The sequence below is a fragment of the Chanodichthys erythropterus genome, chromosome 22, assembly GCF_024489055.1.
Source record: "Chanodichthys erythropterus isolate Z2021 chromosome 22, ASM2448905v1, whole genome shotgun sequence".
Taxonomy (NCBI): Eukaryota; Metazoa; Chordata; class Actinopteri; order Cypriniformes; family Xenocyprididae; genus Chanodichthys; species Chanodichthys erythropterus.
In genome coordinates this window covers 14,637,282-14,664,272 of record NC_090242.1, presented here as the reverse complement: position 1 = coordinate 14,664,272, position 26,991 = coordinate 14,637,282, and the positions used below count along the sequence as shown (strand labels likewise).

The window sequence follows — 26,991 nt, the reverse complement described above, 5'->3', positions numbered from 1 at the left end:
CTTAAATTATGAGAATAAAGTCATTAAATTACGAGAAAAAAGTCATTAAATTATGAGAACGTAATTTAACGAATTTGTTCTCGGAATTTAACGACATTTTTCTCATAATTTAATGAGTTTATTCTCAACATTTTATCTCGACTTTTTTCTTGAAATTTAACGTCATTTTTCTCATAATTTAACGAATTTGTTCTCGTAATTTAACAACTTTTTTTGCGTAATTTAATGAGTTTATTCTCAGCATTTTATCTTGACTTTTTTCTTGAAATTTAATGAGTTTTTTTCTCGGAATTTAATGATTCAGCACTTCTGCTGAGCCCGCAAGACTGTGAGCTACGCAAAGGGATTTTACCCAGCAGTCAAAGCGGCATTACGTCGTGAAAGTGCGGACTCAGAGGAAGACGGTGAGGGTTTAGAGTGCCATTTGGGACAGGGCCACAGTCTTGCGGGCTCAGCAGAAGTGCGCATCAAGGGCGCAAAGCAGCTGCAAAGGGGGCGCTCACAAGCACCCTTCTTTAAGCTTAAATGACGTACTACTCTTGTCACATACTGTTTTGTTACTCACTATATAGTAGGGAAGTATGCAATTTCGGACGTAGCCACCATGTGCACTTTTGAACAGCCTCTTCCAGTGAACTCTGACGTTAGAAGCATCTGTCCACACCTTTATTGTATTGTCAAAATACTAGTTTTCAACTCTGATTCCATAAAAAAAGGAAAAAAGGAATTTTATTTTATTTTTTAAGGCTATAATAATCATTTTATAGGGATAGTTCACCCAAAAATGAAAATTCTATCATCATTTTCTCACCCTCAAGTTGTTCCAAATCTATATAAATTTCTTTGTTCTGTTGAACACAAAGGAAGGTATTTTGAAGAAAGTTTGTATCCAGGCCACTTTGGGGCACCATTGACTTCCATAGTAGGAAAAAAAAAACTACTATGGAAGTCAGTGGGGCCCCAAAACTGTTCCGTTTAAAGGGTTAGTTCACCCAAAAATGAAAATTCTGTCATTTATTACTCACCCTCATGTCGTTCCACACCTGTAAGACCTTTGTTAATCTTCAGAACACAAATTAAGATATTTTTGTTGAAATCCGATGGCTCAGTGAGGCCTGCATAGCCAGCAATGACATTTCCTCTCTCAAGATCCATAAATGTACTAAAAACATATTTAAATGAGTTCATGTGAGTACAGTGGTTCAATATTAATATTATAAAGCGACGAGAATATTTTTGGTGCACCAAAAAAAAAAAAAACTCAAAATAACAACTTATAGTGATGGCCGATTTCAAAACACTGCTTCAGGAAGATTCGGAGCACAATGAATCAGCGTATCGAATCACTCCCTATGCAGGCCTCACTGAACCATTGGATTTCAACTAAAATATCTTAATGTGTGTTCTGAAGATGAACAAAGGTCTTAGGGGTGTGGAACGGCATGAGGGTGAGTAATAAATGACATTATTTTCATTTTTGTGTGAACTAACAATTTAACACATTCTTCCAAACATCTTCCTTTGTGTTCAACAGAACAAAGAAAATTATACAGATTTTGAGGGTGAGTAAATGATTATAGAATTTTCATTTTTGGGTGAACTATCCCTTTATTGAATTTATTCATTAAAGTTATTTATTTTTATGCACACTTGTTACTTCATGTGACCTGAAAAGTGTGTGTTCCTTTTCATTTTTCACTCTGTTAAACATCACTTCAGTGTAGAAAAGTCAAGAGCAATAAAATACCAGTAGAAACCAACAGAAAACATCTTTTAGTTCCGTTCCTCTAGGCTATTTTACATGCACAATGAATCATGATGCATAACAGTTGGACTTTGCCCAACTCTGGGCATTAATCATAAATTGGCACATGTTGGCAGTATCGCTCTTCTAACTCTAGAGGGTGTTAGAGCACTGCTATTGGAGACTTGTTACCAGCTTAAAGATTCAAGAAGCTTTTTAGGCTACTGACTTTTTAAAAAGCCTAAGTATTAATAAACATAATATACACAGACAGACTCACTCACAGATATGTATACAATATAAACGTGAAGCTATTATGAATCTTATATTGGGATCTAGGAAACTACCCATCCCTGATTACTCCACAAAAGTGCAACAACATTGCCCCGCCCTCAGTCGACACCGATTGGCTAGACTGTCCTCTCCGAGTTTTGGAAAACCCTGTGATTGGCGCGGTAAGTTGTCACTCATTCCAGCGGGGAGTGTTTCGGATCTTGAGAGGAAGTGAATGATTCGCGTTTGCACTTGACGAGAGAGATCATATTGTTGGGGAAATTAAGCGTGTATCCACCGAATTCCTGCCGTTAAATGAGATTAAACCGGTGGACGTACATCTTCTGTCACGATATGGTTTAAAAGGATAATCGTTTTTGGTCTCAGACTTCGTTGCTTTGGATCAACTTGCATTCACAGGAGGTGGAGGAGGACACACTTTGCCATTGTTCCAGCTTTCACACGAGTGTGTGTGTGTATGTGTGTGTGTGTGTTTTTCTGTATGTGTGTATTAAATTGCCCTTTGGCTTTATGGCTACGAATTTTGAACCCATTTATGGACTCTCAGAGGATGAAGTAAGTACTGTTTTTTCTAAACCATACCATCTTTTAGACAGTTCATGCCTCCCACCATATTAATACTGTATGTTTATTATTTTTCATAACCTGATTTCAGTTTTTTATGGGGTTTCCAGTGTGACAAATGATCAGGATCAATTTCATTAAGTCTAATAGAATTATTTTATTACTACAAATATACACATTAAGGTTATTATTAAGTATTTAAATGACAATACTAGTCTGGGATATCTAACGTTAGTGTTAGAAAATGTACCGCTGTCATCAAATCGTAATTATCTTTCTATTACTAACCAAATATTATTCTAGATTTAAGTGATGTAATACATACATGTGTTGGTTTTTATGATTGACAGCTCACCTGTCAAATATCAGGTTGACATGCCATGATTTCTAAGTCTGTTGTATGCTTTACCAAAATTGAGATGCTTTTGGATGTTTTTATTCTTGACATAGACACTATAAATGACTGAATGATGGATGTTTTTGTTTCTCTGTTAGTAGGAAAGTGTTATTTGTAGCAGCACATTAATAGTTTTCCATGATATTGCCTTGAAGAAACCATGTGGCACAAAGATGAGTGCATCATAATCAAGAATTATCTCTAGTTACTAGGTGAAATCAGTGTTACAGTGTTTCTAATAATGTTACATCAGATTTTGAAGCAACCGCAACACCATGTTATTTGTCATAACAGGGCCCCTGTGTGACCCCTGAAAATTCAGGTCAACTGTATTGGGAGTCTGAGCAGGGCAGCCTTAGGAAGCAGGTGTTCATTCATGATTCATTTGGATCAGCATTCATGTTTTTTTAGTCATTACTGCTTCTCTCAGCTGGCATACTAGATCTGTCTTTTAGTTTTTAATGCTGATGGTGATATAGTTCAGGGCCATGTATTGCTCATGGGTGTTAATATCAGTGAAGTTTTTATGTATCCTTTGATATTTGAGTCTAAAGGAGAGACCTGAGTCATGTACTACTGTGCGTACAATATTTAAGTCTGTATCACGTTAAATTGGCCTGTCAGCAATTTCTGGAAAGATATGTGATGTATGCATAACAGGTTTTTATGTGGAAAAGTACTGAAGTACTTTTAGTCCAAACCCCGAAACTGTAACTTAAGAGTAGGCAAAGTTAATTAATAATTTTTGCACAATGTTTTTACTAGGGTCTTGATATGTTTAATGTAAACAAAGAAAGGAATGTTACTAGCTCGATGTTCATCCGCAGGTTAAATGGTGGATGATCAAAGTTAAGCATTTGTTCAATGTTTGTGTTTGGATGTTAAACAGCAGGGGAAAGGCTCAACATCCCTCGATTAACTTTCTTAGGAAGTTCTCCTGAGAAAACCTTTTAGAAAATAAGATTTGCCCAAAATCGTAAACTAGATTTGATTGAAGTCGGCATGAAATGAAAATTCACCCTATTTATTATTTATTAAATGCATGTTATTGATCTTATTGTGAATGATTTATCCATACATATGGTTCTTTTTTTATTTTTTGACCTCGTAATTTTTAATTAAAATATCATAACTAACTTGAGGTGAAATGTCCGACTTCTCCAATCATTTAGTGTGCTTAAACCGCTCCTTTCTAACAGTCGACTGCAAACTCACATTCAGATTTGTCTTTATCCAATCAGCAACTGATCGAAAGAACCAAGTCCCTGTCCTACATTTTTTATTTTTTTTTTACATTGATAAATTCACAATATTTTTTTCATAGCCTTCAATTTTCACATTTTTGTAGGACAAGATTGGGCAGGATATGAAACAATTTTAAAAAAATAAATACAGAAAATAAAATTTGGCTTTTTTAATCCTAATAGAAAATCATAGAACATTCTGAGATATATATCGTATCACCATTCAGCATAAAAAAATACCAAAATGTGATTTTTGGTCCATATCGCCCAGCCCTAGATTGAGGTATTTCAGGCTTTTCAGTCTGTGATCCATCAATCCGATTATAATCTGATTTATTGAGCGTATGTAAATGTAGCTCGTGTGAACACTCCTGAACAGAAGTGGTGCTTCACATAAGTGTTTGTTTACTTTTAGCAATTTTTGTCATCATTGAATAGATATTGTAATACTGTTACACAGAATTATACTAGCAAACTCAGTATCAGTCATTGGTTGATCACAAATATTTTCCCTCCAGTAACCCATCATGTTGACCTAGTATCCCAAAGTATTGCAAAATACACACAGACGCACAGCACACGCAGATGACATACATTGCTTCATTAGTATGCAACAAGCATCCATTAAGTTGGCTTAGAGTCAGCCTTGTCAGCGGGTCTGTTTACCACACAACATTTTCTCAGTCCAGTGGGATCCCATCATTCGTTCCCAGAATTCCTGTCTTTGCTGGGTATGATCGTGCCTTTCTACTCCTATAGAGACACTGCCTGGTCACAGGAATGACAAGTTCTCCCTTAGGAGCAGTCTGGCAATTCCTTTAGAACTTTTATTGATAGAAATCTTGTTGAATTTTAGACCCTATTTGTTTAACTCCCATTGAGTAATACAGATTTATTAGATAACCTAGTGTAAATTAGGCATGCACTGAATCGGTGATGAATATTTATATGCACTACCATTCAAAAGTTTGGTGTCAGTATGATTTTTGCAATGTTTTTAAAGGTGCCATCAAATTAAAAATTGAATTTACCTTGGCATTAGTTGAATAACAAGAGTTCAGTACATGGAAAAGACATCCATAGTTTCAAACTCTATTGCTTCCTCCTTCTTATATAAATCTCATTTGTTTAAAAAACCTCTGAAGAACAGGCGAATCTCAACATAACACCGACTGTTATGTAACAGTCAGGATCATTAATATGTACGCCCCCAATATTTGCATATGCCAGCCCATGTTCAATGCATTAGACAAGGGCAGAACGTCTGGATGTGCACAGCTGAATCATCGGACTAGGTAAGCAAGCAAGAACAATAGCGAAAAATGGCAGATGGAGCAATAATAACTGACATGATCCATGATATCATGATATTTTTAGTGATATTTGTAAATTTTCTTTCTAAATGTTTCGTTAGCATGTTGCTAATGTACTGTTAAATGTGGTTAAAGCTACCATCGTTTATTACTGTTTTCACGGAGACAAGAGCCGTCGCTATTTTCATTTTTAAACACTTGCAGTCTGTATAATTCATAAACACATCTTCATTCTTTATAAATCTCTCCAACAGTGTGTAATGTTAGCTTTAGCCACTGAGCACAGCCTCAAACTCGTTCAGAATCAAATGTAAACATCCAAATAAATACCATACTTACAGGAATCGATGTATGCATGCAGCATGAATGACGAAAACTTTGTAAAGATCCATTTTGAGGGTTATATTAGCTGTGTGAACTTTGTTTAAATGCTGTTTAAGGCAGTCGCAAGCTCGTGGGTAGGGGAGCGCCAGATTTAAAGGGGCTGCGCGCTAAATCGGTGAATATGTAATTATGGCTGAAAATAGGCAGTTAAAAAAATTCAATAAAAAAAATCGAATCTAAAAATCTATGGGGTATTTTGAGCTGAAACTTCACAGACACATTCAGGGTACACCTTAGACTTATATTACATCTTGTTAAAACTAGTTCTAGGGCACCTTTAAAGTCTCTTATGCTCACCAAGGCTGCGTTTATTTAAAGGCACAATATGTAATTTTTCGCCACTAGAGGTCGCATATTCAAAACAAAGGTGTAGCTTGATGGCGCCTTGATTTCACGGAATCATGGGAGGTGTTGTCATCGGAAAGAATCCGATGGGACTCGGGAAGAATGTATTAAATTTTTTTATTAACATTACTGTAGTATGAAGCAGAGTGTGGCTGAAAGCTGTCGGAGCGAAACGAAGTCACTGGAGTGATTGCTAAATGAGAGACGAACATATTTTTTCAGGATTATTTGATTAATGAAAAGTCAAAAGAAATTCAAAAGAATAGCATTTATTTGAAATAGAAATAATGACATAATAAATGTCTTTACTGTCACACAAATTGTATTTCACTCTGGTGCTATACTTTAACAGAAAAAGTAAATAAGATAAGATAAAATTAAAAGTAAATCAAACATGTTGCATTTTGAAATTTTCAATTTTCAATTTTTGGACTATGTTGGTTCTATTCCATTGCACTAGATGTTTTTGAACACAAAAATGTGTCTTGTATGAAATTAAGATATATTAAAGGTGCCCTAGAATTAAAAATTGAATTTACTTTGGCATAGTTAAATAACAAGAGTTCAGTACATGGAAATGACATACAGTGAGTCTCAAACTCCATTGTTTCCTCCTCCTTATATAAATCTCATTTGTTTAAAAGACCTCAGAAGAACAGGCGAATCTCAACATAACACCGACTGTTACGCAACAGTCGGGGTATACGCCCCCAATATTTGCATATGCCAGCTCATGTTCAAGGCATTACACAAGGGCAACCAGTATTAACATCTGGATCTGTGCACAGCTGAATCATCAGACTATGTAAGCAAGCAAGAACAATAGGGAAAAATGGCAGATGGAGCAATAATAACTGACATGTCCATGATATCATGATATTTTTAGTGATATTTGTAAATTGTCTTTCTAAATGTTTTGTTAGCATGTTGTTAATGTACTGTTAAATGTGGTTAAAGTTACCATCGTTTCTTACTGTATTCACAGAGACAAGAGCCGTTATTTTCATTATTAAACACTTGCAGTCTGTATAATTCATAAACACAACTTCATTCTTTATAAATCTCTCCAACAGTGTAGCATTTGCCCGTTAGCCACGGAGCACAGCCTCAAACTCATTCAGAATCAAATGTAAACATCCAAATAAATAAAATGCTCACATAATCCGATGTATGCATGCAGCATGCATGACGAACACTTTGTAAAGATCCATTTTGAGGGTTATATTAACTGTGTGAACTTTGTTTATGCAATGATAGAGTCAAGAGCTCGGGAGGGGGCGGAGAGCGCGAGCAATTAAAGGGGCCTCAGCCTGAATTGGCGCATTTCTAATTGTGCACCCAAAATAGGCAGTTAAAAAAATAAATAAAAAAAAATCTATGGGGTATTTTGAGCTGAAACTTCACAGACACATTCAGGGGACACCTTAGACTTATATTACATCTTGTAAAAAAACGTTCGATGGCACCTTTAAATGTGTAATGCATATATTGCTTGATAATCTTCTGGTAGTGCCCAGCTGAAGAACATTCATGAACAATGTTAATTTACCTTCTGATTAGCAGAGAGCCAATAAGTTGTGTCTGCTCGGTGACCGTCACATAACATAATTATTATTCACGTGTAAGCGTTTACCGTAGGTAGGAAGGATGTACATATATTACAGCATACCAACAGCAACGCTGTCAAGGTTGTCAAAGAAAAACATTCTTGGAACGATTATATCATAACAATAATCTGATAATTTGTCATATGTTTGTGTTAAAATATGTCTGTTTTAAACGCAGGAAGAACACGCAAACGTTTACTTGATTATGCACTCACACGTGCTCAGTATGAGCGTGGAATGTGATACAGCGACATGCTGTTACATCATCTTCATTAAAAATACATGAGCTATAGTTGCAGCCGAATCATGTTTTCCTGATCTGTGTGACATGCCTCTGTGCTGAGGTCCCAAGATGGAACTAGAAAACCCGAGAAACGTCACACCACAGCCAGGCGCCACAGAATCTACCATTACTGTGTCAGATATAAAACTAGTTCCCCTTTTGATAGATGTATTACTTTGTTTATCCCTAAGGGCAAGTATACATCCATATAGTGTTTCAACTGTAATTTCTATTTTGATGGCAGCCAGATATCAGAAAATTAGTTATTTGAATGTTATTTGAATGGAATGAGGCTGCAGAAAATCTTGTTTGCTGAGGTTCCAGTGCTCCTCCTCCTTTTAAATACTGTTTTTGTTTCATTGTCAATATTGAATGAGTGTGCATTGCATCTCTTTCCTATCCATTTTATAGTGTGAAAAAAAGCATGAGAATAGAAAAACGTTATATAATATATTGGAATATGTAATGGTGTTTAACGGAATTTTAGAATTTGGAATTCAGGGCATGGAATGAATCAGATTTAGAAACTGTTTAATTCTGTGTGCAATTCAGAGAGTAACTGAGTTGCCGAGGAAGATGAAACAATAAGCATTAATTAAGCATTCCACACATAGCAGCCGCTTGCTTACTGAAGGTCAGGGGCGCTACGAGTCCTCTCTGCCCATCGCTATGTTTCCCATAGAGAAACCTGGGATAAAGTTTAGTGTTTAATGGCACTATGATTAAAGAGAATTTTGCGCTTAAACTTGCAACCTTGTTATGAAACCATATTTTTTGGACTGCTGTTCATGCACTTCTTACACATTTAGCTCTGAATGTTTCTCATAGTCTCCAAATAAGGAGTAAAAACAAATAATTATATGTACATTTTAGTGTTGTTGCCAAATTCGTTAAGTCGCAGGGGTGTTCTGTGTGGGTTTTACTAGACTATGTGGTTGCTAGGTCTTAGCTAACTTGTCCAAGTCCCAACAAGAACTGACTAGTTTATCTGCATATTTTTTTTGGTTTTGATACTATTCAAATTTTTGGGGTCAGCAAGATGTATCATGTTTCCACAAAAAATCAAATCAGCAAATCGGCATCTTTAGAATGATTTCTGAAGGATCATGTGACACTGAAGACTGGAGTAATGATGCTGAAAATTCAGCTTTGTCATCACAGGAATAAATTACATTTTAAAATGTATTCAAATAGAAATCAGTCATTCTAAATTGCAATAATATTTCATAGTATTGATGTTTTTACTGAAATTTTGATCAAATCAATGCAGCCTTGGTGAGCATAAGAGACATAAATGACATGTTTATTTACTGCTGAAATGTTGCACGTATATATGTAACAAGCAAAGTATTTATCATAGTGTACTTTATTAAAAATCATGTCAGAAAGTTCATAAATACCAGTATTGATGTTGTGTTATGAGGACGTTGTCATGTTGCTGGAAATAGTCATCAGTTTCCCAATGTGTAGTGAGCCAGGGTCCTTACTGTCTTTAGTGCCGAATTTGTGAACATGACCGATTCACGACCGAGTGTGTCGCAGCCTAGGTTTTGGATACATGACTTTATACTGGATTTACCTTAATATGGATTCCCACAGACAATTTTGAAGATAGTTTTATACATATTTTTGCACAGATATTCTAGTAGATTGGCCTCGATTTCCTCCATCAGCATAAATCTAAGAGATTTTTATGGTGATTTTTTTTGTCTGCCAGATGAAAATTGATGTGTTTGCTTAAAATAATAGCACATACTTACATAAGTCAGAAGCAACTATTAAAATGTATCATAAATAATAATTTGATTCTTAATGGCCTGCTGGCAATGCTTTCACATGCAGGCTTCTTCCTGTTGTTTGTGGTGTAATTTGAGAAACCTTTAGTGCCACTTAAAATGTATTGCAAAATGAGCATGATGACTTTCTTAGAAGAACTTAGACTTGGTTCTGATGAAACCAGGTGCCATAACATTATGAATTGCATTGATATGGAAATGCATGCACTGAAATCAGCAGTCTTGATTATGTAGCTGCTGATGAAAACGTCTATACAAATCGTTTAGAAATCTGTGTTTAGCCGGGTTAAAAATGGAAGCCCTTTCATAATAACTGAGCATGGATCTGTGAATTGTATTTGAGCAATTATGAATCACATTTCATAGAACATCTCAAAATAGAAACTTGTTTCTGTGGGTGTGGCAGCCATTATCAAACAAATTGTTTTCAAAACAACATATTTTAAAAATCAACTCAGTAGGTTGCCTGTATATAATTAGTATGGATGGCTCCATACCAATTTTTCATGTCTGATACCCCAACCTTTGGTATCTGCCAACCCGATGCCAAAGCGATACCAGTACTGTTTTTTTTCCTTGCTCAGAAACCTCACTAACAGCACATTACTTCATTATAAATAAAGAGAAAAATGTACAAACACACACATTTTGTTCACATGCTCAACACGTATGTCTGATTGGCTACAATGATCAACTCACTGGAGAGTTTGAAAGCACACGGTATTGTATGAATTTGAAAGTGCTTTGAAAGGGGGAGCATCTGTAAGCAAGCATACTCCCATGTTTATCTGTGTAAGCGCTAGTAAAGAGCATCATTGATGTCTGTTTACAAAAAATTTTTGAAGAGTTGATCATTGTAGCCAATCACAGACATATTGAGTACTTGAACAGAATGGGCAATCAGAGGCGTTTACGAATCCGCTCAGCAGCGTTCAAAGCGTCACATTTTTAAAATTTCAGTTTGACTTGGTATCTAAGTCGGTACAACACTAGATAGAACAAATAAATAGGCTAAATACTAATTATATTTTACAAAAAGGTATCATAGTACGAAAGTACAGAGTGGCACAAAATCGCTTGTGCGCATCCCGGGCACACATTTAATGACTAGCTAAAACATTCTAAGACTGTGCTCAACACACAGCGATTGTTTCCTGCGACTGAAGCAGATTTAAATACTTAGACATGGGATTTGAACACCGACTGTAATCGCCGACTGAACGTAACTGGCTGTGACGGACGTGTTTGAGCGCAATCAGTCATAAGTATCAATTTACATTCATAATCGGCCTTACAATTGTTAACTGTGTGTTCACACCGCCGGCGGCGAGAGCGCCAAAGTGACGCTAGTCATTCATTTTCAATGAGAGCCGGCGGCGAGCTCCGGCGAGAGCGGCGCGTCTTGGACGGTTAGAGCGTCGAGGAGAGTTGAAATCAGGTTAACTTTATGGTAATGAGCTATGACGCGGTTCGGCGGCAACCAATTAGAATGTAGAGGTCCTCGCTTGAGAGGCTTCTGATTGGTTGACGCGACTTGTCATTTACTTTGGCTCTGCTTTGACCCTCCCGTCAGCGGCGGTTTGAACGAACATCACAGCGTTGTTGGCAGGGCGGCCAAGGCGAATGTTGACGCTCTCGCCGGCGGCGGTGTGAACACACGGTAAGTGTGTCCTCTGCTTAAAGCAACATGGAGTCACGGGCAAGCAGTGCTCTGTGTTTGTGTGTGAACAGAATGGGCACCTCTGGTGTTTGGACTTATGAAAGCTGCCTGAATCATGCACTGTTTGCAGAGGAGAACCGGCCCCCCAACTAAGTCTGGTTTCTCCCAAGGTTCTTTTTCTCCATTTTAACAGCAGTTTGCCACCTGATGTCACCTATTGGAGTTTGGGTTCCTTGCCGCCATTGCCTTTGGCTTGCTTAGTTGGGGACACTTGATATTTGACATTCTACAATGTTTTGATCTGCCTGCATCGTCACCATTGTATGTGAACTAAACTAAGCTGGATGATGACATCACTGTTTACTCCAGTGCTGATATAGAAAAATTAACTAAATTAATAACTATTGATTCTTACAACGGAATAAATCAATACTGAATTTACTTAAGCTGGACAATGACACCATTTTCTTTCATTTTCTTTCCAAAATTATTGAAAAGAGTCTGCCTTACACTTCTGCCTACACATACACAATATGCGAATACATAATATCAAACAGACCGACTCTAACTTTGTTCTTTGACTTGGCCTATGCTTAGAATGATGTATTAAAGTAAAGGCAGTGATTTGATTGTGAACCGTCAACATTTTATGGCTTGCTCTTGGGAACTGCTAATGTTTTGTGCTGTTGTTTTTAAGTGACATTTAACACAATATTGGATTGCAGTTCTCCCATTAGAATGACTCCAGCAGACCAAGGTTTCCAGTTGAGACCCGATGATATATCACTTGGAAATACCAAACCTGTCATTGAACTAATCGCTGGGTGTGCACAGGAAACCCGTCAGAGCTTCAGCTCTCTAAGAGGCTCGTAGAACCTTAATCCTAATTATCCAGCTTGACAGCCACAGGCTGAGTAATACTTTCCTGCCATCTTACGTCGATGTGAAGTAAAATCAGCTGCAGCCCCGTGACTTTATTATTATATCAGTTAAGCATGTTAAATACGGTTGTAGCAAAGCCATTCGTCCTTATTTATAGACTTGACATACTGTATTGAGCCGGTAAAGTTTTGTTGATGTAATGAACATACCACATTATTTTGATCGCATGAGTCCTTTGCTAATGTTTCCAATCAACATATCGTTGGAGTTTGTTGTGGCTGATGTAACATGATGGTGAATCATTTGAGCTGGCAACCAAAAGATTGTAGCCTCAAATCCTAATCCATCAACCATCTTGTTCTTGAGTTAGACATTTAAGGTCACGTTACTCCAGGGGACTCATGTTGCTTTGGATAAAGATGTAATGACTAAATAGTAATTAGTGGTCTTGCTCAGTGATGGGGGTAATGCATTACAAGTATCTTGAGTTATGTAATCAGATTTTTTTTCAAGTAACTAGTAAAGTAATGCATTACTTTTAAATTTACAACAAAATATCTGAGTTACTTTTTCAAATAAGTAACAAAAGATAGCCTACCTATTTTCACATGTATTACGACAGCTCTCCTGTCCCCATGTTGAGAGAAGTCAGGAGTAAGTGCAGAGGTGTTTTGTAGTTCTAGACTAAATGTGAGCATTTACTCATCTCACATGCACAAAAACAAGTCAGTATTCTTCAAAATGAATAAAAACGGTGAAATGCAAACTCAGAATATTATGCAAACCTCGAATAATTAAATGTTAAATTAAACAAATATACTTTATACTTTATTAAACTTTATTAATCTCACTTTATTAACCAATGTCTTTGCTGCTGACCTTTGATGATCCAATTCAACCATACTAATAAGCAAAAATGACATTTGTGATCAGCCTGAAGCTTATTCATTTCATTTTTGGTGTGAAAGGGCCTTTACAATTGCCCAAAAAAATAACGAACAAGCAAGCCCAGCCCAGATGAGAAAAAGTAACGCAAAGGTAATGTAACACATTACGTTCCCTAAAAAGTAACTAAGTAATGCAGTTAGATACTATTTTAGGGAGTAACACTATACTGCATTACTTTTAAAAGTAACTTTCCCCAACACTTGTCTTGCTAATACTAATTTTAATGCTAAGTTTTTGCTCACCAGGTTAATATTGTCATATTTTGATCAAGCGCAAATGAAACGTGATTTCCTCTCATTTGCAGGCACATAAATCAGCAAGGATGCATTACATTTATCAAAAGTGACGATAAAGATGTTTATAATGTTACAGATTTGCTTTTTGCTTTTTTTTGACTCGATAACAGTATTGAAGAGTAGCAGCCCTTCTTAGCTTATTAGCTGTTCCTCGCATCCTCCTGTAGTCACTCTACAGCGGCCCTGGCCTTCATCAGCAATACAGAGTTGTCATTTCCACTTGTGGTCCGAACCCAGCTGTCATCTCTGCTCTTTATCAATTCATCTCCTCAAGTTTCTAGAGTGTGTAGATGATTGAATGGTTCAGGTAAGAATGGAAGGTGTGATTGTAACTTCGGGTCTCGCTTAGCGTTCTTTTGATCTTTTAACCTCATTTAGAGGATGAAGGGACAGGCAAGGAAATAATTGTAATTATGAGCAGGGAATGAGTACTCTGGCTCTGACCTGCTGCAATGAATTTTATCTGAGAGCTTGAGAGTTAGAGTGGAGTCCCAAAGGACAAGGTTTTTTGGTCAGTTATGATTCATTACAATTGTCAAAAGAGGCAACACTCTGAATATGTATATGTGAATGCATATGAAAGATAAACACATATTTGCAATTCTTTCATGCTAGATGCTTTCTTCCCAAAATGACCAGCACTTTATTTTAGTTAAACTAAAGTTAACACTTTACTTTACGGTCCAATTCTCACTATTAACTAGTTGCTTATTAGCATGCATATTACTAGGATATTGGCTGTTTATTAGCACTTATAAATCACATTTTAATGCCTTATTCTGTATGACCATATTCTATATCCCTTAATCACCCAATAAATCCCTTAATTAACCCTTAATTACCCAATACCTAAACTTAACAGCTATCTTACTAAGTATTAATAAGCAGTAATTAGGATTTTACTGAGGCAAAAGTCATATTTAATAGTTAGTTATTAGTGAGAATTCATCCCTTATCCAAAGTGTGTTGTCTGTCTGAAAACTTAGGTCATCCGTGTGTAAATAAATTTGTCAATTTGAACACTGTGTTTGACATTTCAGTTGTCCAGATTTGTTGCGTCATCCTGGACTTGCTAAATTTGAGATCTGAACTGTTATGGTTATTTCATAAGTGATTTGAGTTGAAGGCACAGTTGAAGTGCTGTTCTTTCTTGGCAAGTTTATTTTACAAAGGCGTGTCGTGAGTCATAATGCAACAAGTTCTGGTGGTGTGATTAGGGTGACAATGGATATTGTACAATATGGCCCTGGATAAGGGAGTGTCCCTGTGGAATAAAGGAAGAGCTTCATATGCAACTGGTCACTGGTTCCTCTTAATGTCCTGGAAAGGCCAACATCATCTTTTGAGATCTTGCAAAATGATGTGAAATAAACAAGGTGTTTATTGTAAAAACTAATTTGTATGATTACTAGGGATGTGACGAGACGGTTAGCTCATGAGATGAGACGAGACATGAGATTGAGTTCACGAGAATGAGACAAGATTTTTACACAGTATTTTTTTTTTTTTAATCCTCTGACGAAAAACATTACTAGAAAAATAGTCTGCAGATGCATTTGAAATAACTAATCATCTTGTAATGAATGTCATTTCTACTTTCTGAGCATCAATTATCATTTGCAGTAAAGGACAACAAAGTCAAGCATTGTAAGGTTTTGTCAAACTCAGCTGACTGGCTTCTCTCCTGTATGATTACATATGAGAACTTTTGACCTCCTAACTGAACTCTTTTCCACAAATTGTTGCACGCTAGTGCTAGTACGATTTTTGAAAGAAGACTTTATGCTTACCAAGGCTGCATTTGTTTGATCAAAAATACAGTAAAAACACTAATATTGTGAAATATTATTACAATTTAAAAAATGTTTTCTATTTTAATATTTTTAAATTGTAATTTATTCCTGTGATGACAAAGCTGAATTTTCAGCATCATTACTCAAGTCTTCAGTGTCACATGATCCTTCAGAAATCATTCTAATATGCTGATTTGGTGCTTGAGAAACATTTCTTATTGTTGAAAACAATTGTGCTGCTTAATATTTTTGTGGAAACTGTGATGTACTGTTTTTGATTAATAGAAAGTTCAAAAGAACAGCATTTATTTGAAATACCGCTTTTTGTTAACAATGTAAAAGTCTCAATGCATCCTTACTGAATAAAGTTATTAATTTCTTTAAAAAAAATCTTTTGAACAGCAGTGTATATTGTATTATTATTATTTTTTAATTGCTTTATTATATTTGCCATGAATTAGCCTTTGGTGATGTGGCTTTAAAAGTAAATAACAGTAACAGTATGTTGTTCTGCCCTAAAAACCTTCAGAAATGTATGAATGGTTAAATCCAATTTTCTTGATACGAAATAGTGTATCTCTTCAGAGAAATTTAGTCTTTGTTTGCATTTGATATTAAAAGCACAGCTTCATCAGTCTGGGCCACCTGGTGGGATGACGGCAACATACCTGTCAGTATATAAAGGCTTCTCCAGTCTCATCCAAACTGTATTCGTTCTGTAATAATTGGGTCATATGTGGCAGGCAGAATAAATACAAGCTGTCACACCAGTTTTTCTTTTTTCTTTTTTTTTTTTTTTGCCTCTGCTGCACGAATGATGCATGTCTTGTGATAATACAGATCGTCAAACATAAATAGAAAGAGAATTTCAGTCATGTAGAGAGCAGAAGTGGGCAAAGCAGGAGAAGAGGGCCTTTCTCACCTTTTACTGTATGTCATTTCTGGGCTGGTGAGCTTCAAAAGCGAGCGGGCGAATAAGATGCTCGTTGTGTAATTGTGAGCAGCTTGAATAGCTATTGAATGCCGGCCGAGGTGATGTTGGAGGCGGGACGCACTTATGCAGAGTGGGAGTCGTGAAATGGTGGTCGTGTCTACCGCTGGAGAGCTTTTGAAGGCCACGCTGAGAAGTTTAGGCTAACTTATTCAGCCATCAGACAATAAAACGTTTACAGCTCCCAGAGGGATTTATTTCTCAGACGCTATACCACTTCCGTATCTATCAATAAACACAAAAGCTTTCTTGGCTGCAGCTTCCTCTTAATTTCTTTAAGATGCTCCTTTTTCATACTGGACAAGAAGTGAGGTGAAATTAGGACACTCTCATGACTTAAACCCATCTTAAATTTAGGCCACAGGGCAGTTTTTTTTTCTTGCTAACAGACTTGTGCGAGAGGTATTGATTTATTCATGATGGTCTTTTTCTATGTGTGTCATGTTTTGCAGAACGAATCTCGTGTTCTTCGTGTCAAGGTCATTGCTGGCATTGATCTGGCGAAGAAGGACATCATTGGTGCCAGGTAAGGATGAACTACAGGAGGTTTCTGGAGAGACTGTGCACCTGTCTGTTCACATTCATTAGCAAATGCAAATGTTGGAACCGTCTGAGAGAGTGTGTGTGTGCATGAATGTGTTTGTGTATTTCCTCCTTTAGTTATGTGGCAGACCAACTGAGCTGCGCTCTGTGAGGCTTTCTCTTGAATTAGACAATAGACTTGTCTAAACAAATGATCTGTGTGCCAGGAATGGAGCACAAAGGGAAAATGCTTGGCTGATCTCATCTGTGCGATGTTGCAAGTTCTATTTATTTAACTTTGAAGTTCTCAGGTCCTAAAGTCAGAGGTCAGAGAGTGCATTAAATACTGACAATGTAATTTCTGAACTCATCAGTTAACTTTTTCAATCTTGTATGTACTTTGTGATTGATGTCAGATATGCATTAGAATAGAGAAATGTTTTTATTTATTCATTTTATAGGCATTTCCTGCCAACTTTGCACTAGGGTTTAATTGAAATTATAGCTGTCAAAACCAATAGCCAAATTAAATGTCATGATTTCTTATACCAATTTCCATACCATAGCATAATCAAATAAACTAATCAACATTAGATCATTTAAAATTATGTGAACTTTATTTAAAAATTTAATTATTAATATAAAAACCAAATTAATTATGTATTAAAGTAATTAAATTAAAACAATTACAGTATTTATATATAAAAAAAAAGTAAATGGTCATTGATGTACTTCAGGTATCTAAAAGAAGAGTTTTTTATTTATTTATTTCTTTTTTATAAATGTACAAAATATGAAACAAAACTGCCAAAAGGTTGTATTACAATAAGTACTATACATTTTGTAATATAATACAAAATGTTGTACAACAAAAATAGGCCTGCCCCCTAACAGTCGACTAAAAGTAAAAAAGAAGAGTCCTAGTCAGCCAAGATTTTCTTAGTCTTTTAGTCGCAGGAAAAAAAAAAAAACCTCCACAGGAAGTGGCGAAGTCATGCAGTTTGAGATGGACAGATCGTTAATGACAGGTTCTTCTTCATTGGTTACAGAATGTCAGGCAGGAAATCCAAACATTCGCCCATCGACCTCAAAAATTGGTTATCATCTGAAACACAGGTAGTAGCAACTTTACATGACCACTTGCTCTAATGTTAACATAGATAAATGTGTACTATCATTAGGCACATATCAAAGTGTCAAAGCTAAAGTATAGTGCGTTTATGCAAGACATGGAGGCGCCGGCGTGATCACTTGCAGTGGAAACAACTTAAAATACTCTGTCATTTTTGGTAATACAGATATATTACCAAAAACAGTATTACACTATTTGAAACTGTAAAAGGTCTGCTTTTATTTGTGTAAACTCACAATAACAAGAGAATTTTTTGCTTTTGTAAAATAAAGAAAACAATCCAGAGTTCAGAATAAGCTATTCAGCCCCCCAGTATATGGGCCCTATTTTAACGATCTAAACGCAAAGTGTGAAGCGCACGGCGCAGGTGCACTCAGGGCGTGTCCAAATCCACTTTTGCTATTTTAACGACGGAAAAACGGTCGGTGCGCCGGGGCGCATTTTTGAAATGGGTTGTCCCTATTCTCTTAATGAGTAATGGGCGTAACGTTCAATAAACCAATCAGAGTATCATCTCCCCTTCAGTTTAAGAGCGAGATGCACTCACGCCATGGCGGATTGATATTTACATGCCGGAATTTGTTGGCGGAAAAGCTGAACGCTTTTCGAGCGAAGAAACTGATCATCTCGTGCGTGAAGTTAAAGCGCGCGAGCAGATCATCTACGGGACAAGCAGGATATAACATTAAATATATTATATAATTATATATTATATAACATATAACATTATAAAATACACTGACTTATTAAACACACCGATTCAACTGAGGAGTTCAACGAGTGATGTTTTGCTGAAATTACCTGTTAAGTGGCCAGTCAATCTTTCAGTCGTCTGCGTTGGATGCAGGCTTTCAAATAGCTCCGCGCGATCAGTCAGTTAATATGTGTGTGTATTGGCAAGATTGTTCAATTAATTAGCCAGTTTCGTTCATCATTATAAGTAGTAATAGGCTGAATTGAAAATAGGTATCCTAATTCTAATACACACAATGACTATTCATCATTACATTTTTATATTTATGTAGCCTACACAATAATATTCTTTTACACTGTAATCCTTTTGTTTTTAATATTTGGCATATTTGTGTGATGCGTATCCCTGTGTGTAATAAGCAAAGTCAATGCGCACTGTGGACGCGCCCAGAGGTGCAGTTTCTACCAACGCGCTCTAACAAAAAAATATTGCGCCACTGACTTTAGACTTTAGACCAGGTTTGAGTTGGTCTATGGCGCAGTCTATTTTCAGCTCCTTAAAATAGCAATGCGCCGGTAATGCGCCTGAACACACCTCTTTTTTAGACCAGCACGCCCATGGGCGCACTAACTGGCGCAAATGCATTTACTAATTTAAGGACGTGGCGCTGAACGGGAAAACGCGAACGGCGCCGGACGCAAACTAGCAAACACACTTGCGCTGCGCCTTGCGTCGCATTGCACCGGGTGTATTATAGGGCCCTATATTTAAGTAATTTAATATAAATGTGCAATTAATCGACTAACGGCTTAAATGAATGACTAGATTAGAGTCGACTAGATTTTAGTCTGGGGTTGCCTAAACGAACAAAAAAAACTGGTAAACTATAAAAAAGCATAGGACTTTCATACTTGCATTTATTAGGCAATCATCACCTATAATCATGTACAGTTATTGCCCCAGAAATGCCTGCAATGTAATTTGTCCATGACTGTCATTTATCAGACTCTATTAGTTAGCTAATAAGTAATGTGAGGTTAGGGCAGAAAATGATAACACTTGTATTTAAAGCTTACAGCCTACAAGACCTGAACAATCAGAAAGCATTTTCATTTTCATATTCATATTTATTCATATTATTATTATTATTATTATTGTTTAATTTTAGTACTGACTTACTATAATTATGGTAGTTTTGACAACCCTACTTTGGACATTTTTAAAGTTATGCTTATATTGTACCATACAATTGTAATACATATGCAGAGTCAAATACATTTTTTTTTAAACCGTGTTAAAATGTGTAATTAAATTGGGCTTTGTTTTTTTTTGTTTTTTTTTTTTGTTTGTTTTTAAACGTTACACTTGTCTTTTAGGAGGTTCAAGGCAGGTTTAACCTTTGATACCAAACCATTTAAATTCGTAAAAGGTTTAACAATTGACACCTAGTCACCAATCTCTAAGAGTTGAACTTCAACTTCAAAGTGTTGGTATCTGGTGCTTGGCTTTCTGTAATCTGTAATGCCTGTAATCCTAAATATGCTCTTATCTGCATTTGTCCACTCTATTGCATAATAGACGTATATTTATTTTTTGCTGCTTAACAGACACATTTCCTTCCTTTTTCCTCTTGCAGTGAGAGTCACTTCATCTAGTTTAAGACAATGTGCCACAATATTTTATTAGGTTTTTATTTGTGAGGAGCAGTGTGGTATATTTGAGAAAGATTCAATGTAAATGCTACTATGAAACTAAAAAAAGCTAAGAAATGGTATTTACAACATTTTGCAGTATTATTTGTAGTACAGTATATACACACTACTGTTCAAAAGATTGTGACTATTCTTTCAACTATCCAGTGTTTCTTTCAAGCTGACCCCAAGCCATTAAACAGTGCTTATTGTTGAGCCCTGACAAGGCAGCATTTATGTCATTTAAAATACAGCAAAAACAGTACTATTGTGAACTATTGTTGCAATTTAAGTCAACAGTTTTCTATTTTAAAATATTCCTGTTATGGTAAAGCTGAATTTTCAGCATCATTACTCCAGTCTTTAGTTTCAGATGATCCTACAGAAATCATTTCAATATGCTGATTTGATGTTGGATTGTTGAATGCAGTTGTGCTGAATATTTTTACTGTCACTTCTGATTAATTTAATGTGTTCTGAAAAAAAAAAAAATTATTTATTTTCTTAAAAAAAAAAAGTCTTGCTGACTCTAGACTTTTGTACTGCAGTGTATATTTGGCCGTATTTGAACTACCATTACTAAATCTCACTCTCATGTCAGTGTTGCAAAAAACTAAGAATTATATCTAAGATATAATGGGTGTTTACTGTCCCAGAGGATGTGAAAGAGAGACATCTTACAAATGTTAAAGGTGCAGTGTGTAATATTGACAGCTAGTGGTTGAAATAGATACTGTAGTCCATATTCAAAATATTAGAGAGAATTGCCCTTCTGGTCAAATACTGCACTGCAAACATCAATAACAGTTTTAAGTTTCTAGCTGTGCATTAAAAATGTTTAATGCACTTTGTGGAGAACTCTGCGAATCAACACTTCAGCTCGAATCAACACTTGAATCAACACCAAACTGACTTCAGCTTGAATCAACACTGAACTGACTTCAACTCGAATCAACACTGAACTGACTTCAACTCGAATCAACACTTGAATCAACACCGAACTGACTTCAGCTTGAATCAACACTTGAATCAACACCGAACTGACTTCAACTTGAATCAACACTTGAATCAACACTGAACTGACTTCAACTCGAATCAACACTGAACTGACTTCAACTCGAATCAACACTGAACTGACTTCAGCTCGAATCAACACTTGAATCAACACCGAACTGACTTCAACTTGAATCAACACTTGAATCAACACCGAACTGACTTCAGCTCGAATCAACACCGAACTGACTTCAGCTCGAATCAACACCGAACTGACTTCAGCTCGAATCAACACCGAACTGACTTCAGCTCGAATCAACACCGAACTGACTTCAGCTCGAATCAACACCGAACTGACTTCAGCTCGAATCAACACTTGAATCAACACTGAACTGACTTCAGCTCTAATCAACACTTGAATCAACACCGAACTGACTTCAGCTCGAATCAACACTGAACTGACTTCAGCTCGAATCAACACTGAACTGACTTCAGCTTGAATCAACACTGAACTGACTGAACAGTAGCCGAAATGCATAATTTTCACTGTAAAGCTGCTTTGAAACAATCTGTAATTGTATAAAGCGCTATATGAATAAAGGTGACTTGACTCCACATCGTGAATTAAAATTGTTTAATGAACAGCTAGCTGTGGATTATCCCTTACATATTCATTATAGATTTAATAATACAGGCCATGCCTCTATCAAAAAGCCGACTAGCTATTATAACTGAAAGGAGTAACTTCCTGTTTGTCATGTAAGAGAAGATAGTAGATAAGATATCTACTGTTTATTTTCTGTGAGTGATCCATCTCCTCATATTAGCCTATGTTGTAATCAAAAAAGTGCTTAAATGATGAAAAGATTCTAAAGCTTCAGACGCTCTTTATTAAATTAAAAAGATTTAAGTATATTGATATTGTACTATAATAAACATTAAACAGCAAATTTGCCGCAAATGCCAGTTTTTTGTTTAAATGAGGGAAGAAATTGATGACTAGAATGGCTTGTATCTCTCTCTTTCACATTTTGCTCTCCCAGTTTTCAGTCTCTCACATGCTCCTGTGGTGTAGACGTCACAGCTCCTTATGTTGTAACTGTGCTGATCCACTGTAGGCTCCATCAGACCTGTCTGCTCCAATCACAGTGTGTGTTTGTGTGTGTGTCAGCGCGAGTATTTGTGTATTCCAACATCCTACTGGTCGTGGATGCACATTCTAATACCCATTATTGGTATCTCTTCTATGGACAGATTGCTCGACGGCATGAGTGTTTCAGAGTCTGGCATGTTTGTTTCATGAGGATGATGCTACATCTGTGCTAATTAAGGCAAAAGACGTGCAGCTGAGCAAATGGACGCCACAAGGCACCATCACAGATGTCTGAACGGAAAAAGCGAGGAGGACTTGATAGAGAAAAATCTGACTCCACACAGAAAGTCTCCCTCATTTTCTGTTTTATCTTTTGACCTTAGACGAACCATTCATATACTGAATAGCGAAATTAATTTACACCCATACCTAACATCTGCACTTAATTTCTGGAAGTCTTTGACTGCTTTCACTGGCCGCTCAGAGAGCATCCCCGCTGTACTTGGCAAAAGCCAACCTCTTATTAAAGAAAAAAAGAAAAGGAAGTAGTGTGACATCCGGTCTCTTTCAGATTTAAACTTGATATAAAGCATGTTGCTTTCTTTTGGCAGATAGATCTACAGAAAAGTGAGTGTTTCCTGATTTAAAAAGTTTTTGTTTTCTTTTTTTTGGAGGAGGGGTTTAGGAGACTTTAAATAAATACTTGACTACACTCCATGCCAATAAAGTGCTAAAAAGTGTTTCACAGCTTGATTTGGTATGGTTTGACAAAGTTGTGCTTCTCACTGAAGCGCTATAAGTGCTATATTGCTATTTTTAGCAACTTAAAGATGGTACGTTGATTTATTTTCCTTGCACTAATCTGAATAAATCAGATTTTGTGATAGCAAATACACAATACACAGTGTGTTTTTTTTTCTTTCAGTAATTTTAGTTTAATTTTAGTTTGCTCTCATCTTTGTTGCTATCCAAGTGCTAGCGAGCTGTTTCAAATTGAGCTGCATAGGTCTTAAACCTTGTGTTGTCATTTGACAGCAGATTGCTATCAACCTTGAAAGTCCTTGAAAATGTCAATGAAGCTGCATTTTTTTTGCACATACAGTCAATAATCCTGTTCACCTTTAGTTTACTTTACTTCAGTCAGTTGAGAGTGTCCTCTGTCTCAGAGTCCCCCTTTTGTGTTTTATTTCCCTCGGTTCCCTTCTCATTTCTGCTTTTTGCACACAGTCAAGTACCGAACCAAGTCCCTCGTGACAAAGTCGACCATCTCTATGGTAACGGTTTGCACTGTTAGTGTTCCTATGACACCTGAGCAGCTCCGTGGCCTTTAACGCGGGAAAATGGGACAGTGATTTGGTCATCTGGGGTTTCTCTAGTGCTGGCCAAGAGAATCAAAGATCCAAGAAATTCCAAAGCAGACAGATTTTTCCATCTCTTGCATTTGTCTTCATGCTATTCTCAGAATGATTTAGGCTTTTTTGTCAGATGTTATACACATTTTTATATTTATACACTTTACTTTTACATCTGCACATAAACGTATCACTCATCGCGTTTTTTGATCTGCTCCTGAAAGTGACATTCCCTTTTATAGCCGGAGAACATCCATCTGTGTTCGAGATGCGTAATGTGTTTACGAAGAATGTCCAGTCTCAAAAGTGGTATATTGTTTTATCCTAATCAAGAAAGCCGGATCCTATATAAACATTCAATTAGAGGCGACAGGGAATCCAGACACTGCAATTAAAAACCAGAGAAGACCGTTTTCAGCTGCACAACAGTCTAAAGAAAAGGAAAGAAAGCTAAACTCTTCCAGAAGCCAGTGAATGAAAAATGCTGAGCTTGTAGCAGTGACTTTCAGGCTGAAACCCAATTTACATGCTTAAACTAATTACTGAAAGAAGATACTGTTCTGGCCATTTTAATGTACATCATTTTAAGATTTAATAAGCTACAATGTCAGTATTTGGATGCTATGAAATCATAAGATTGTTTCCAAAGTATATAATGTAATTGGTAATGGCAATTCAGGATTGGAAATTGGGATTAGACCATATTTAAAAACAGGTTTTGTGTGTTTTTTCTCTAGCTCATGCAAAAATGCATAGATTTTGTCATTTTAAAATGTGAGACTATGCTATAGATGTGGGTGAAAGGTGTTTGTTAGTATTCTAAACCAGCATGAAAACACCCACTAGACCCTTACGGAGAGAGTAAGCCACCTGGGATTCAGTCAAATCAGCAGTTATGGAGTCACGCGGCATGCTGTTTTTGGTTTTCTATTTTAAGTGTTGTGTTTTCAGTAAATTCAGTAAAATTCCGTTGAGTTCTTAAAAAGACGACTACGATGGCATTTTCCCTTGAACTTTGTGTTTGTTGTCATGTTAAAGTCTTCACGTCTCCTTGTTGTATGTAAAGTCAATGTAATCTCATTCAGGTTTCAGGTGGAAAATCCCATATGGGAAGTACATAAACAACTCTATAAGTTTGATAGTTTTACATACATCGATGAGCCCAAAGCATTATGACCACCTGCCTAATATGCTGTTGGTCCTCTCTGCCAAAATAGCACCAACCTGCAGAGGAATAAACTCTACAAGAGCCCTGAAGGTGCCCTGTGGTCTTGGGCATGGAGATGTTAGCAACAGATACTTCAAATCTTGTAGGTTGCTCAATTGGATTGAGATCTGGGGAATTTGGAGGCCAGGGCAACACCTTCAATTCTTAATCATGTTCCTCAAGCCATTCCTGAACAATGTGTGCGTCATCCTGCTGAATGATCACTTCCACCAGGGAACACCATTGTCATGAAGGGGTGTACCTGGTCCGCAACAATGTTTAAGTAGGTGGCACGTGTCAAATTTATGTCCATGTGAATGGCCAGACCCAGGGTTTCCCACCAGAACATTGCCCTGAGCGTTTCACTCTCTCCAGCGGCTTGTTGTCATCCCACAGTGCATCCTGCTGCCATTACATTTCCAGGTTAATGGTAAACACGTCGTACTCTGCCATCTGTGTGATGTAAAAGACCAGGTGATCTTCTTCCACTGCTCCAAGGTCCAGTTTTGTTGCTTGCATGCCCATTGTAGGTGCTTTCGATGATGGACAGGGGTCATCATAGGCACTCTGATTGGTCTGCGGCTACGCAGCCCTATACGCAGCAGAGTGTGATGCACTGTGTGTTGTGACACATTCCTCCCATTACCATCATTACAATTTCGTGAGACTTGAGCCACAGTAGACCTTCTGTTGGCTCGGACCAGATGGCATGGCCTTTATTGCCTTCATGCATTGATGAGCCTTGGGTGCAACACTCTGTCACCGATTTGTGGTTGACGTGACGTTGTTAGGAAATTATTAACATTTTTCAGTTCAAAATGTAGAGTGGTCATAATGTTTTGACTCATTATTATATGTAGTTGATAAATTAATAGCTGTACAAAATTCAAAGTAATATTGAATTTTGAATGTGTATGTTTTCTATAATCGCACAGTAAAAGCACAATTGTCCCTTACATATTTTTTTCCCTCATAATAGCTTAAAGGAACACTCCACTTTTTTTGAAAATAGGCTCATTGTCCAACTCCCCTAGAGTTAAACAGTTGAGTTTTACCGTTTTCGAATCCATTCAGCCGATCTCCGGTTCTGGCGGTACCACTTTTAGCATTTAGCATAGTTCATTGAATCTGATTAGACCGTTAGCATCGCGCTTAAAAATGACCAAAGAGTTTTGATTTTTTTCCTATTTAAAACTTGACTCTTCTGTAGTTAAATCGTGTACTAAGACGACAGAAAATGAAAAATTGCGATTTTCTAGGCTGATATGGCTAGGAACTATACTCTCATTCCAGCGTAATAATCAAGGAACTTTGCTGCCGTATCATGGCTGCAGCAGTGCAATGATATTACGCAGCGTCTCTCACATACGTCTCCATGGTTGCAAGGCACGTTCCCTGTGCAAGCAGGGGCTCATGGGCGCTGCGTAATATCATTGCACTGCTGCAGCCATGGAACGGCAGCAAAGTTCCTTGATTATTACGCCTGAATGAGAGTATAGTTCCTAGCCATATCAGCCTAGAAAATCATAACTTTTTATTTTCTGTCGGTCTTAGTACACGATTTAACTACAGAAGAGTCAAGTTTTAAATAGGAAAAATATCAAAACTCTTTGTTAATTTTTTAAGGGCGATGCTAACGGTCTAATCAGATTCAATGAACTATGCTAAGCTATGCTAAAAGTGGTACCGGAGATCGGCTGAATGGATTCGAAAACGGTAAAACTCAACTGTTTAACTCTAGGGGAGTTGGAAAATGAGCCTATTTT

At 36.8% G+C, this 26,991-nt stretch overlaps 1 protein-coding gene and 1 long non-coding RNA gene across 7 annotated transcripts in view; one reads left to right on the top strand and one right to left on the bottom strand.

The window, feature by feature from the left end:
* LOC137012946 (uncharacterized) overlaps positions 1–26,991 on the bottom strand; it is a 54,019-nt gene that overhangs the window by 6,489 nt on the left and 20,539 nt on the right. The window lies entirely within an intron of this gene.
* The window catches only part of nedd4l (NEDD4 like E3 ubiquitin protein ligase), a 91,166-nt gene continuing 66,387 nt past the window's right edge, over positions 2,213–26,991 (top strand). For 3 of the 6 annotated variants that reach the window (XM_067376475.1, XM_067376471.1, XM_067376474.1), the window contains exons 1-2: positions 2,214–2,593; positions 16,994–17,067. In XM_067376475.1, coding sequence (XP_067232576.1) covers positions 2,549–2,593; positions 16,994–17,067 — 119 coding nt within the window. In that variant the 5' untranslated portion in view covers positions 2,214–2,548. Of the gene's footprint in view, positions 2,594–14,139; positions 14,144–16,993; positions 17,068–26,991 lie in introns of those variants that run through there. The other 3 variants (XM_067376470.1, XM_067376469.1, XM_067376473.1) reach the window with 2 other exon arrangements.